This window comes from Buceros rhinoceros, unplaced genomic scaffold (genome assembly GCF_000710305.1).
Source record: "Buceros rhinoceros silvestris isolate BGI_N320 unplaced genomic scaffold, ASM71030v1 scaffold11597, whole genome shotgun sequence".
NCBI classification, from domain to species: Eukaryota; Metazoa; Chordata; class Aves; order Bucerotiformes; family Bucerotidae; genus Buceros; species Buceros rhinoceros.
In genome coordinates this window covers 14,575-28,518 of record NW_010420483.1, presented here as the reverse complement: position 1 = coordinate 28,518, position 13,944 = coordinate 14,575, and the positions used below count along the sequence as shown (strand labels likewise).

Genomic DNA, 13,944 nt, shown 5'->3' with positions numbered 1-13,944 from the left:
CCTGCTGAAAAGTGAAAAGAAGGCAATGATGTGACCCATTTTTGTGTGTGCTTTATGTAGATTGCATCCAGCAAGAGCCATTTAACTGACCTGCGTTCTGTTACCACTTATACATCACATGACTGATAAACCAGCAAATTATAGTTTCAGGACAGACCTGTAATTTGTATTATCTTTCTAGAAAAGCATCCTGACTAATTTTATGGGTGGATTTAAATTTTTAGTTCAAAACAAAAAGCAGAAGGTCACAAATAAGCATTTTCATTCCTGACCCTTATGTTGGCATTTTCTTGTCCATGAGTTACCAGATGCCTTATAGCATCTTGCTTCTGTTTAGGATCAATTTGGTTATTCAGACAGTACACTGAGACATAAATAAACAAATAAATAAATTAATGAACACTCTAACCATTTACAAGCCTCATAACTTTAACAGCTCCAATAAAATCCATTGAAATGAATCGGCAGATTAAAGGAGTAATGTTCCTTTGTTTAGGTGTATTTGAGCTCATACTTAAAGATTCCATGTCTGAATACCTGAAAAACCAGCCCCGAAGGCAGCATATGACTCCTCTTTAGGCCACAATGGATATATATGCCCAGGGCAGCGAGGAGAAGATGGAAAGATAGGAGACTACAGTGCAGAGAAGCCAGAAGAAGATATGGACCTAGATAAGGTCCATAGGAAACAGAGCTAAACAGAAAATCCACATAAATGTGGTTTCTGAGTCAAGTGTTCCAGCTGGGCTGAGCTACACCAGCCAAGACACACCTGCCTTCTTCACCAGCACACTTTAAGGGACACGGGTCTGCGCTTTCTTTATAAACAAAGACATTACTAGCGCATATCCCTCAGCCTAAGTCATCCTTCTAATAGGAATAAACTCCCAGTAACACAAAGCAATCATAAAAAACAGCACCGTAGCTAAACTTTGTGTTTATAATGGTAGGTCTCTCCCTGTTATTACCTCTCCATTCTCAGAGGGGATTCTTGGAAAAGACTTCTTAGAGGCACAGTGGTGATCTTTTGGAGGGAATGTACACATGAACCTCTCTGCTGGATAACTACCTAGAGCCAAGGGCTCCATAGTAGTCTTAATGAAATTAGGGCAGATTTCAGCTAGGAGAGCAGTCTGTGAGGATAAATTTCTCTGATAAGATTACTTATTTCCTCAAAAAAAATTATGAAAATAATTTATTCATGAGATTCATATTCATAGGAAACTTATAATTTAAGAACACTAGATTTTTAAGAAATCTAGGCTATATTGTCAGCTCCGGCATATATTTTCTGTGAATTTGTAGTCAAATCACTTAGAAAAATATTCTTCTCATCTCCTTCCACTCACTCAAAAGTTAGTTAGGCAGCAAAGTAACTTGCCTTTGACTCTGTCTTTAGTCACTTCAGAGGCACATTCGTACCTCCAGGGTGTGATTCTTCCCGTCCTAATGCAGAAGCAGAGCATGAAGTTGAACACTCTTAATTTTGCTTCCCTTGCTAACTGCAGTCCAGAGACAATTTCTGCATTGATTTTTTTACAAATTTTCTTTCATTGACTATGTCAATGCAGAGAGATAAGCATCCCAAGAGGTAAGTACATCTCACGCACCAGAAGTCTGGCTTAGGAGAGCCGAGTCACATTCGGGAGGTGCCTCTCTCTATTGACTGCAGAGGACACTTTATCCTAAAGTGTTGCTTCAATCTGGCAATTTATACGTGCAAGTGCTGGTGAAATGATTCTCCCACTCAATTCCTTCAATAACAGATAATCTCATGTTTTTCAATCACAGCAGATATGATAGCTTTCACTCAAAGTCTCATTCATTGTTTCAGTCTATGAATTAGAAATGTACCTCCAGAATGAAAGAAGTCTGAAGGTTTCAGTATTATGTGTTTTCTCCCCTATGCTGTCTCGTTCAATAATGAGAACTGAACTTTCTCCACATGAAGTTCTTACTAACCACATTGAAGTTCTTATTAACCACATTGATTACCAGGGAATATATTTTGAAGAGATCTCTGGTGGTTTGAATTTTGTTTGTTTGGTTGGTGGGTTTTTTTAAAAAAAGAAGCAAAACAATGGACAGCAGTTTTGTTTCAGAGCCTCAGCCTCACCTGAAAGGGATACAAAACCACTTCTGGGAGTTTTGAGACACTGTTGCTCTGTTTCATTTTCATAAACCCATCAACTGTACCACTAAACACACTCTCCAAACCCTCTAGTCTGGTCTTCTGCTTGTCATTGTGTTATTATATTTTTCTCCATCTTTTATCCTGACTCCATGTCAGGCAAGTTCCTGAACATAAAGTAGAAATATGAGATGGTACTTGTACTATTTCTCTGTGGGTTTATTGTACCAGAAGATGAAAAAATATCCTCTTTCTCAGTCCGATCACTTCTCTGGCCAAGCAGTGAGAGCTGTTATAAAAGATCACGGTTATCAGAAGTTCCATGTCCTTAAGTAACAAATAAGTTATCGTGGTTTAAGAAGATATTGAGCAATACCTTGGTGACACTTGCAGTCCCTGTGAGGACTTTTAACTCATGGCAAATGTTAAGAAGTTTTACTCAGCCAAAATTACCTGATTACCATTTGAAGTTTCTACCTTGCTCTTCCAGGAGTCTCCAATTGAACTGGTAGATTCTACAGACAATATGACAAATAATGACTTGTTATGCCATGGTAACTGGACTTTGCCTGAGAATCCAGAACATTCATATAAATGATGCTGGATTTTGACAGTATTTAATATCTGTATCCATGTCCCTGTTTTAAGTTCTTCCCCAACACCCATCACTACAGCATCTCTGTTGGTGCTGCTGCTCATCCCTGCTCATCCCCACAACATTCCTGGGAAGCAGAGTATCATCTTTTCCTATTTTGTACGTACAACATCATCAAGACAAAGAGAAACTAAGAGCTCATTTAGTCTGACAAAGCAATACAGATATTTTCAGAATATTTATATATATACACATATATATATATATTCCAAGACAACAATCCCCCTTCTTACTCTGTGGAGAGAAAAATATCTGATTATGTCTTGTTCATCAGTCTGCTGAAGCCAGAAAGCCTCTATTTAGCATCTATGACAGCAGATTGAACTGTTTGTGCCCTGCTGCATTGGTAGGTAACACTGAGTTTAACCTCAGTAAGTTTTCAGGGGCATAAATGAAAACTGATGCCTTAGTCCAAACAGGTAACTTCAGATAAAAACTAGTCTATCATATCAAAAAGTGCACTGTAGTAGAAGGGTGTCTTCTATGAAATAACCCAGCCTATATTAAAATAATACATAGAAAATTTAAAAATTAATAGATATTCTTGCAACAAACTTATTACATTTTACATTTTCTTTGCTCCTTTTAAAAAAAGAAGTAATCAAAGTCCCTCTTTTGTTTGCTTTTATTTTTTACAATTGTAACTCTGCTAATAGTAAGTGTTTTATGCAGGTTATTTGTACTCGGTCTGAAGAGTACAATAGCCAACAGGCTCTATGCAATGCCACGAGTGAGGGGCCTATACTGAGAAATCCTGGAAACAACGACAAATCAAGGACCCCAAGGCTCCCATCCTCAGCTGAAGTTGAATTTTGCCTGTCGCTGACTCAGTATGAGTCTGGATCCATGGATAAAATGGCCAATTACAGTTTCCGAAACACTTTGGAAGGTAACATGTTTTATTGTATTATACCATTTCCACGTGTAAATTGATTATTTCTGGGGTTAGAGGCTTTAAACTCTGGGCAGTCTGAGCTGATTCCATGAACTATCACTCATAAAGAAAGAAAAAATTATGCTTTCTCCTGCAATAGCAACAGACAGAAAGAACCAGGTTAAAGGCATTTGATAATAAAATAGAAAATAGACTAGATCAGACCCTAAACCCATCTTTTAGGAGATATCATCTGTTATAGTCAGCAACAGGCACAGCAAAGAAATGTATCACTGCATAAAAGGAGATAGTCTAATAATCTGCTTACACATGTTCATAACTGTGTTCATGTGGGTTCCACGTTTGCCCTGGAACCCGCTGTCTTCCAGAGGCCAGGCGGGACAACATGGCTCAAAGAGAGTACTGCCAGTTGGCTTGTTATGTCTTTACCCTGCCACTGTGAACTCCATAGCAGACTTCTCCCAAAACTCTAAGGGTTAAGGATTGAGACAAACTTCAAAAATTACCCTTAGTATCATTTCCAAAAGAAATTAGTTATTTAATTATCAAACTATCCAACCAGTTTTGAATGTTCCTAGTTGCTAGCAAACAAGGGTTCTTTGCTAAAAGGAATAGTTATTCTTAATTATCTGTCTGCCCAATCTCTTCAGAATCTTGCTAAATTGCTAATAAACAAGGATAGCACATTATATATTTATTAATAAATATTTCTGCAGTATCATATATCAACTGAATCAAATACTATCTACTTTGACGTCCCAGAGACTTTTGCTTGCAAGGAACTCTGCAAGGGCCAAAACAATGCGGTGTAGGAGTTGGTGCGAGGAAAAGAAAGCAAAGCCTTTAATACATTTATAGTTCTTAATGCAGTGTGGAATGTCATAAAGCTTTCTTTGGGGAATGAACCAGTTTCTGCTCTAAATACAGTCAAAAATGTGGAATTTGTCTGCTGAAGCCAACAGATAATCCAGACACTAATTGACTCCAGCTCTGGACATAGCTGTGCTTTCTACCTTTGAAAACAGAAAACATGTCAAGTACAGAAAGAGGAAGGTGACATAACTGAGTAGAGGTTTGCTCACGTTTTTCTCCATAAAGTGTTGAACCAGTTTCTGCTCTAAATACAGTCAAAAATGTGGAATTTGTCTGCTGAAGCCAACAGATAATCCAGACACTAATTGACTCCAGCTCTGGACATAGCTGTGCTTTCTACCTTTGAAAACAGAAAACATGTCAAGTACAGAAAGAGGAAGGTGACATAACTGAGTAGAGGTTTGCTCACGTTTTTCTCCATAAAGTGTGTGACTAGATGCAAAGGGTGGTATAGGAGAAGGGAGGAAAAGGGAATCGAAGCAAACAAGTAATGAAATAATGAGGGTCTGCCGTCATGCTGCTAGTATTGTAAACAAAAAGGCACAGTCTGTGGAAGTTATGCGTAGCCACATACAGGTTTACTGAGAAGCAGAGTCAAAACCGACTGCTCACTTACAGCCTAAATTTCAATATCATGACTGCTCATTAAATAAAAATAATCCAGTGAGTATTTTCAGAATAAAACCTGCTTTTTGTCAATGTTAGGTCTAAACTGCCAGCTAAACAGAGTCATAGATCAAATATACCCCTTCGATATAAATGGATAAAGTTTCTTATTGAACAGAACAGTATCTATTTGGAAAAAACTCACAGAATAGATGTTCAACAGAATTGCACAGCGATCATGAAAGCATCTACAGCTCTCAAACAGCCTGGAAGAAGTTATTTTAACTCTAAAATGAGAGCCAGTGTTTTGTCTGATTAATCAAACTTTTTCTCTACTGCTGTCTCTTTGTCACATTAATTTCATAGCTAGCAAACATAGTCATGGCTGGTCTTTTTTAATATCAGATTATCATCTGCCAATTACCTTTGAAGAGGGTCATGCTTTGATCTGAATAATGACAATGTCACTACATTTGAAAAGAGGTCTTCTGGACCAAATTTTCTTCTGAGAGAGTTCTTTTGTTCTGCGAAACTACCCTTCAGAAGCTGAAGAGTGTTCATCTTTCTCCTAACTGAGGTCATGAAGCTCCAGCTCACACCGTGGTAATTTGGAGCCCTCCAAATGCCACATGAAGCATGTCATGGTTGCCACCAATTAGTTCTAATGATTTTCATGTGGTTTAGATATTTCTAATAGTCTGGGGAAAAAAACCCAATATGTCCTGACGGATGCATGCAAGTTAGATGATTCAGAAGTTTGTGCAGCTATAGAAGCAACGTATATTATCTTGATCATGCTGCTGCATGGCTTCTGGATGCATCCAGTCATCTCAACCCAGGGGCAGAGCATGCCCGCTTTATCAGTCCACCCAGATATGCCCTCCCTGGCACTCACTATAGCCCTTCCAGAGGATCCCTCCTACGTGACTCTCAAAGGGGAGAGACTGAACAGCTCCTCTTCTTCTAACAGTGATGGTGGACCTTTGCAAATCCTAGGATCCATATGGAGGGAGCTTGGAAAACTGTGGCACACTGAGGAAAAGATCAGTATGGTGAAACCAAGGCAATTAATATCGCCTCCTTAGAAGCTCTGTAGGCATGAAACTAACAAAACCAAAACAACCTAACATTAGATCCTCTCTACACTAGAGGAAGTCCTGTTAGGAAAGCTACCATATCTGCTCATCATCCAACTCCCAGTGCAATTATCAGATCCTATATACTTGACTAACTTTTATAGCCTAGCTAAAGGAGGTCTACTGCACTAAAGAGCTGATAAGCAAAAGAGTAAAGGTCAACAGAGTGATGTTACCTTTCTTACAGTAAGAATTTTCATTAGAGCCAGAGATCATGTAAGTGAAACTGTGTACAGAGCACTCCATGATAAGGGGCTCTTTTGGTGACGATGATGAGTCTGTCTGAATACAAGCCAGATGTGTCTCAGCTAGCATTTATCTACATTACTATGGAGATGGAGCTTATTCTATCAGAAGGAGTATTATTCTGAACAGCTTTTTATATTTTTTGAGACTATTTTATTTTTTTACCTGAATTATTTCAACACTCAGCATTAGATTACAGGACCACAAACACTTCTGTCAACTAACGTATTTAGCTAACAAGATAGTGAACTGAAGAATACATGGTTAATGATGAAAAAGATGGTAGAAAGTTTTTAAAGAGGTTTTACTGTCAAAAAAGCCCCGACTGTGTTGGTTCCTTTCTTTCAAATGGCCTTAGGGGGGGTTTTGTCTACATATGCCAAGCTTAAATTGTCAGCTCGCATTTATTGTGTCAGGGTGCACTTCTGTGAATCCTTCCAAAAGTGGTAACATTTTATAATTCCTAATATTTACCTCTTTTCCTAAGAAAAAAGCTTTTCAATCTTTCTTTACTTGTTTATGGAAGTTTGTGCCACTACATCTAAGGTCAAATTCTAACCTATTTTAATTCCAAAGTAAATCTAAAGTAAGTCCATTGACTTCACAGGAGTTACTCTAGATTCACAAAAGATGACCAGAACCAAGCCAGTGACTGTAACTAAGTGGCTCCGGATTTACACCTGATTTACTTCACAGTTTTAGTTTTGTAATGGAAAACACCTGCGATCACTTAGAAGAACTGATCACATAGAAGAACCCCCTCTGCGCAAAATTGTGTGCTCTTCCATGCTTGAGTGCGCTGGAACAAACACAACACCTTTTGATCCTTGGCAGGGGTAGGTATCAGCATCATTGTGAGCAGATGCCAGCAACACAGGCTGAATCTGTTCTTGACTATTAGAAAATGTTGCTATAAAGACAAAAATTTTGTCACCAAAGAGTAAACACTACAGCCATAAATAGCAAATGTCAATATTGTTCAATAAAGCCATACCCCCCTGAGGCTGAGCTCACGGGTTGCCCGCTCATCCTGGGACAGGCCAGTTTCCGCTTTCACTGAAAAACAACAGGTTAAAGAAGCTTGCACATTGTCCCTTGAAGTGGAAGCAATTGTTTTAAATAGGATTTGCTGAATTGTGACCCTAACTGAGTAACACTATTGACTTCAATGGACACTTCATGGACACAAGAAGAGGATCAGTCTAGATTATGAGGTGAGATCAGAAATGGATTACTGACTGCAAATGAAATAGTTGTGTTTCTTCTTTATGCAGTTCAGTTTTGGTGTGACACCTTGAATGCTACCTCCTAAAAGATGGCTGAAAAACTTAGCATTGCCTTTCCTTTATGAGCAAATTCCACATTTGAAATTATTTTATTCATGGCAACTTCAAATGAAAATAGTGCCTTCAAAATTTTGGACAAAGTGACAAAAGAATATTTAAAAAATAATTCTAAAACTCTATACCTCTTGTATTATTCAGTAATAAACTCATGATGCATGGTATCAAGTCAAGCCATATTATAGCATTCCACTGTCTGTCACAATTATGTATTATTACTGCTGTTCTATCAGGAAATACTGGAATAAAACATCAAACATTTCAAAATATAATATCATTTTAATAGGACATTTTCCTTTTTTTCTGAAATGAGAGATTTTCATCCAGAAAACTTTTCTCAGCATTTTCACTGTGATCCATATAGCTAATGAAAAATGGTTTCTCAAAATGACGTTTGCCAACAGAAAAGTTTTAATTAAAAAAGTTTTAGCCTACAGCCAACATTCCTCTCCCAGTTCAAACCTCAACCTCTGAGTAAATTTATGCTGGGCTTTGAGAAAGTGCTGTCGAATTGCAGAGGGTCATCACTAGAGAACTAGAAATACTATTTAGCCCAGACCACAGTAAAACTCTACAAGAGCCATTTTAAAATAAAACTAGATGGTGACATGGTCTAAACTAGATAATCACAAACTTTCATTTACTACAGCCCCCTAGGCCAAATTCTGCAAATCTTGCAGCTACCTGACTCTAGAGAGATTACAGTAATAACATTGCTTGAGAAAATACGTAAAATTTAACTCTGCAAAATTTCCTATGAGACTGTCAATGGCAGTAAAACTCCATGACCATAAGCCAGATCACTGACTTCAAAAACCAGCAAGGATATGGCCTTAAAATACTTATATCTGTATCTTCCTTCCTATTTTAAAGTAGATGAACCTATCTGACTTGAACATCTCTAAAATGTGAAAACCTTACTAAAGTAAAAGTCATCCCCAGGGAAAGTGAGGCAAAGTATACCAGCCAGTAGGACTCACATGTAGAGTCATGGAATCATTTAGGCTTTAAAAGCCCTTCAAGATCATTAACCCAGTGCTGCCAAGTCCACTACTAAACCCCAAGCTCCATTTCTACACATCTTTTAAATACCTCCAGTAACTCAACTATTTCCCGGGCAGCCTGTCCCAGGGCTTGACAACCCTTGCCATGAAGAAATTTTTCCTGATACCCAACCTAAATCTCCTCTGGTACAACTTGAAGCTACTTCTTCTCATCCTATTGCTTGTTACTTGAGAGAACAGACTGAACCCCACCTTGCTACAATCTCCTTTCAGGTAGTTGTAGAGAATGATAAGGTCTTCCCTGAGCTTCCTTTTTTCCACACTAAACAATCCCAGTTCCATCAGCCACACCTGATAAACCTTGTGCTACAGACTCTCCACCAGCTTCGTTGCCCTTCTTTGGACATGCTCCAGCACCTCCATGTCCTTCTTATAGTGCAGGGCCCCAAACTGACCACAGTACTTGAGGTGTGGCCTCACCAGTGCTGAGTAGAGGGGGAAAATCACTTCCCTTCTCCTGCTGGCCACACCATTTCTGATACAAGCCAGGATGTTGTTGAGCTTCTTGGCCACCTGGGTTCACTGCTGGCTCATATTCAGCTGCTGTCCACAAACACCCCCAGCTCTTTTTCTGATGGACAAATTTCCAGCCAGTTTGCTCCAAGCCTGTGGCGTTGCAGGGTGTTGTTGTGGCCCAAGTACAGGACCTGTCACTTGGTCTTGTTGAACCTCATACAACTGGCCTCAGCCCATTGATCCAGCCTGTCCAGATCCCTCTGCAGAGCCTCCCGACCTTCAAGCAGAACAACATTTCCATCCAACTTGGTGTCATCCGCAAACTTACTGAGGGTCCATTCAACCCCCTCACGATGCACCTGAGGTAACAAAAAGTAAACTTTTAAAGTCCTGGCTGTCCTAACCGTTGGCCTAGAAAGTCATAAAAACTAAAATTTATTTTGTAAGAACAACAGTTTTGCAGTTAAAAAATATGACCTGCAAAACTGTTACGAAGAGCTCAGTGATGTTAGGGTTGTCGTGGGTATTAAGCAGTGTACTAAGATAATTAGAAGAGACAGGACTGTTGGACCGGTTCCTCCATTCCTGTAGCACTGAACACAGCTAATGCTCTCTGAGTTCTGCTTTCCTTCTGCTAGGCGTACTTACAGCGCTTCAGTCAGTGGCAAATGAGCAACTGAGGAAAACACTACCTGGTTTCAGTATGTAAAGCTTTGTCCTTGACTGATTGTACATGGACTTATGTGATCTCCGTTATAAAATTGTAAAATCTGCAGTTAGTATTATTAAAATACTCTATTAAAAGCCATACACCTGACCCAACTGCATGTTCAGTGAGAACCACCTATATATGTCATCCTAAAAACTCAGGCAGCCTTAATTTTGAGTGGCATCATTAGCCCCTCCTATAAAAAAATTTGGGCTAAATCCTCACTTGATTTACTTTGGTCTGGCTCCAGCACAGATACTTCAAATCCTCTGAGTCACTATTGTTGATTTACAGTGCTATGAGCAGGAGCAGAATGAGGTTTTTGATCTCTTAAAAATGTGATTTTTCTCTCATTGAAATGACTGGTAAACCTTCCACTCACTTCAGTGATGTACGACCTACTGGCTATTTCTAATGCACTGTAATTCAATGGGGTTTAAAAGCATGTGTGAATGCTAGAGCTTCCTGTAGTGGCCAGAACATTTAACAGATCACTGCCATCAGGGACAGACCTGCTTCTCTGTGTAATCTCCTCCATCCAACAGTCATTCACTTGCCCTCCTCTTTCGGTACCAATGCTGCTTCTCATCATACGCTTACATGAGATACTGTATCTTAGTAGCCTGGAAAAAAAATGACATTCCACACTCCGGCGTAGTTTACTGCCAGACTAGTGAGTTAAATCAGTTCACAGAAGGGCTGATGAGGTGTAGAGGAAGGCACAGCGTGGGACAAAGAGGGTGGGAAAAGTGGAGTTCCTCTGTCTAGAAGCTGGGAGTTCTTATTTCAGCTCACTGAGCTTGTAGAGCTGTAGCCTCACATTTGCTCTAAAGGTGATTTTACTGCAGCCACCTTAGAATGTTTCCTGTATTCTGAAAAAAAAATCTAATGTTTTTACATTATCTTTTTTAATTGGTTCTACCCCATTTCATAGTAAGTCATCCTGAATAGCTGATCATACCGAAGTCTTTTAAAAAGTCTGAGAGAGAAGGATAAGTCCCAGACTAATAAAATAAAATCATAACACATTGTGGGTTTATTCCTACTAACTTTACAATTTATATAGAGTTTTCATAAGAGGAAACCAGATATTAGCACTTCTCATGCACATGGTTAAACACGATGTCACCTTTGACCCTGACTGACTGCACCCCAATTAACTGGGAGCTGGAGGGTGGGGTTGCTGAAGCTGTCTCAGTTGCAGAGATTAGATTATTAAGATAAATTGCTCATGTGCAGATGTTCCGTGAAAAGCTGTTCAGCGCCAAAGGGAGTATGCTATATATGTTTTTAATGAATGATTAGATCAAGTGTTTGCAATGCATTAAGAAATTTTAAGTATCCCAAGTCTGATATAAAACATCTAGCCTTCTGCCCAGGCTCCAATAAAGTTTATCTTCCCTTAAACATACTTATAATGCAGCTCAATATAAGCGGAAGAGTTGCTTCAGATAGATTGATACGCAGATAGATCATTTTCAGTTAACATTCACAGAAATAACTACTTCAACTGATGCCAACGATCACACACTGTGACCATCAGCAAAGGCAGCAAAACTCCTCCAGAATTTTCTGTTTAGGGGTTGTCTGTGACCTGTTCTCAAAGCCCTCTTTTAAGTGCCCTTCAAAATAACAGCAATGCACCCACTTTCATCCTGCAAGTCTGACTGTGGAAGGTTATTGGTTGTTTACCAAATCCTTTTGTAAATATTATAACTTATATTGTGTTGGCTCCTATCAATAAAATAACATGTCGTCTGGAGACAGACAATATTCAGTGATTGGTTATATGATGAGATAAAACAGCCTGCTTTATTTTAGAAGCCTGCAAGTATAGAGATCAAAAATTAAAATAAAGTGAATAGATTTTCTCAACATGAAGAAATGTACATGCATAAATGTCTGCAGGGACTACATTGCCTTTTAACAGGGAGACACAATGGACAAATAAATTTAAAAATATAAAGCAATTAAGCAGTACATTTGCTGACATGCTGCATTAGCTACATGACAGGAGTTTTAATTTAGCTTATTCTCATTTCATCTTTGCTATGCCTTTGAAATATATTAGCACTCCTTTAGATGTTTTCCTAAGCCCTTATCTAAAAAGCTGAACGTAAATGAAGTGAAAGTTGTACTTTGATCATCAGTCTTTCTGGAAAAAGAATTATACGAATTGTCATATCAGGATATTATTTCCTCCTGCATATACAGGCTTTGCTGATCCACGGACTGCAATAGCAAACATATCTCAAAGCGGTCTGCATAATGCACTTCACATCTACATGAATGGCTCCATGTCCCAAGTACAAGGCTCTGCAAATGATCCTATCTTTGTACTACACCACGCGTTTGTTGACAGGTGAGTTTAATATTTCTTACTAAGCCAAATTAATTTTGTGTTTTTACAGTGTGATTTTCACCTACATTTCAAATTGGGAAATATTTTACATGCCTTTAGGTGCATTTTCAGACACGTACAATTGAGCTCTGCTAGTATGTGAGAGCAAGTATCTTTCCTAACCTGCCTGTACGTTCACTGGATTAAATATAATTTGAAAAGTTGATAAATGCAGTCAGCTTTTATTACCAAGGTAAAAATAGTTCTTCAGTGATGTCATAGTGATTAATATATATGGCTATGTGTGTCAGGAAGTTTGGACAGAAAGTGTGTGACTCATATTAACATGATTATAACCAGTTGGAGCAATTCCCTTACATTCTAATGTCAGTGCTGTTTTAATTTCTATTCCTTAAGGAAAATCCAAGTGTGCTATTCATAAAAAGGAAGAAAAAAAGTCCTTATTTCAGTGTGACAAACAAAATTGTGACTGTCTCTTGATGAAAGAGAACAGCTGTGCAGAAGGAAAGCAAACAGAAAAATATCATGTTTATTAATAAGAAAGGGTAGGGGAGCACAGCTTTGAAAAAAAAAAAGAGTGAAATTTCTAAGTTAAAGGCAGCATTCTAAGATTTAATGGTGACCTTAAAATTTCTGTATCATTATAATACACAGAGTAGCTACAAACAATTTAATTTGGACTGCATTACACCAAACTGTCATGACTAAAGAACAATAAAAAAGAAACTTAACTAAGCAAAGGACAGTAAAAGCCACAGAAACAACACTTATTCTGGAGCAGTGTGTATTTTCTTATCGACCTTCTTCTACTTTCCACCACGTGCTGACTGTGACTTGGCTACTGCAATGTTTAGAACTAAAAACCTATTACTCTGCACAAACTTTTGGGACTGTAACAAATTTTAGTGCTCCAAAACTGACTGACTGAGACCCTGCCTGCATGCAGCAAGGTGCTTATTCAGATGAAGACAAATTGTTTCTTTATTTGGGTCACTGAGGCATGCAGCACAGGAGGGATGCAGATTACATCTTGCAGACATCATTTTGCAGTGAAGTTCTTTAGTTTCAGACAGTTCACACCAAAACACTGGTATAAGACTTTATCTTAATTAACTAGAGCTGTAGTCAGTGTAAAAAGAAACATTTCTACAAAAATCAGGGTTATTCTCCTCAGTTTATATATTTAGTGAGCCTAATGATTGTTTTCATACTTTACCCATCCGGAAGTAGGGCATCAGCTCTAAACAGGTCACCCAGGCATGAGTGCAATAGTTCCTTCAAAGGGTGACCCACGTATCTTCTGCTCCTAATACCACAGCATATAAATAACCTTCTGGCAGTGTCAGTTTTGAAACTCTTGTCTGTGAAAAGCTTTTTCTTTAGAGCACTTTTTAAGTTAAGCAGTGTATCTTAGCTGTGATTTAGCCTATCTACCCACTGACTGCTTGACAGGATGTATGCACAAGCG

The 13,944-nt window shown here is 38.6% G+C and overlaps 1 protein-coding gene across 1 annotated transcript in view; it reads left to right on the top strand.

Moving 5' to 3' along the window:
- The window catches only part of TYR (tyrosinase), a gene marked incomplete at its 3' end in the record, with an annotated part of 19,802 nt that extends 7,326 nt beyond the window's left edge, over positions 1–12,476 (top strand). Inside the window, exons 2-3 of the mRNA XM_010139318.1 lie at positions 3,459–3,675; positions 12,329–12,476. Of these exons, the coding sequence (XP_010137620.1) occupies positions 3,459–3,675; positions 12,329–12,476 (365 nt within the window). The remainder of the gene's footprint in view (positions 1–3,458; positions 3,676–12,328) is intronic.
- Between the last annotated feature and the right edge of the window lie 1,468 nt (positions 12,477–13,944).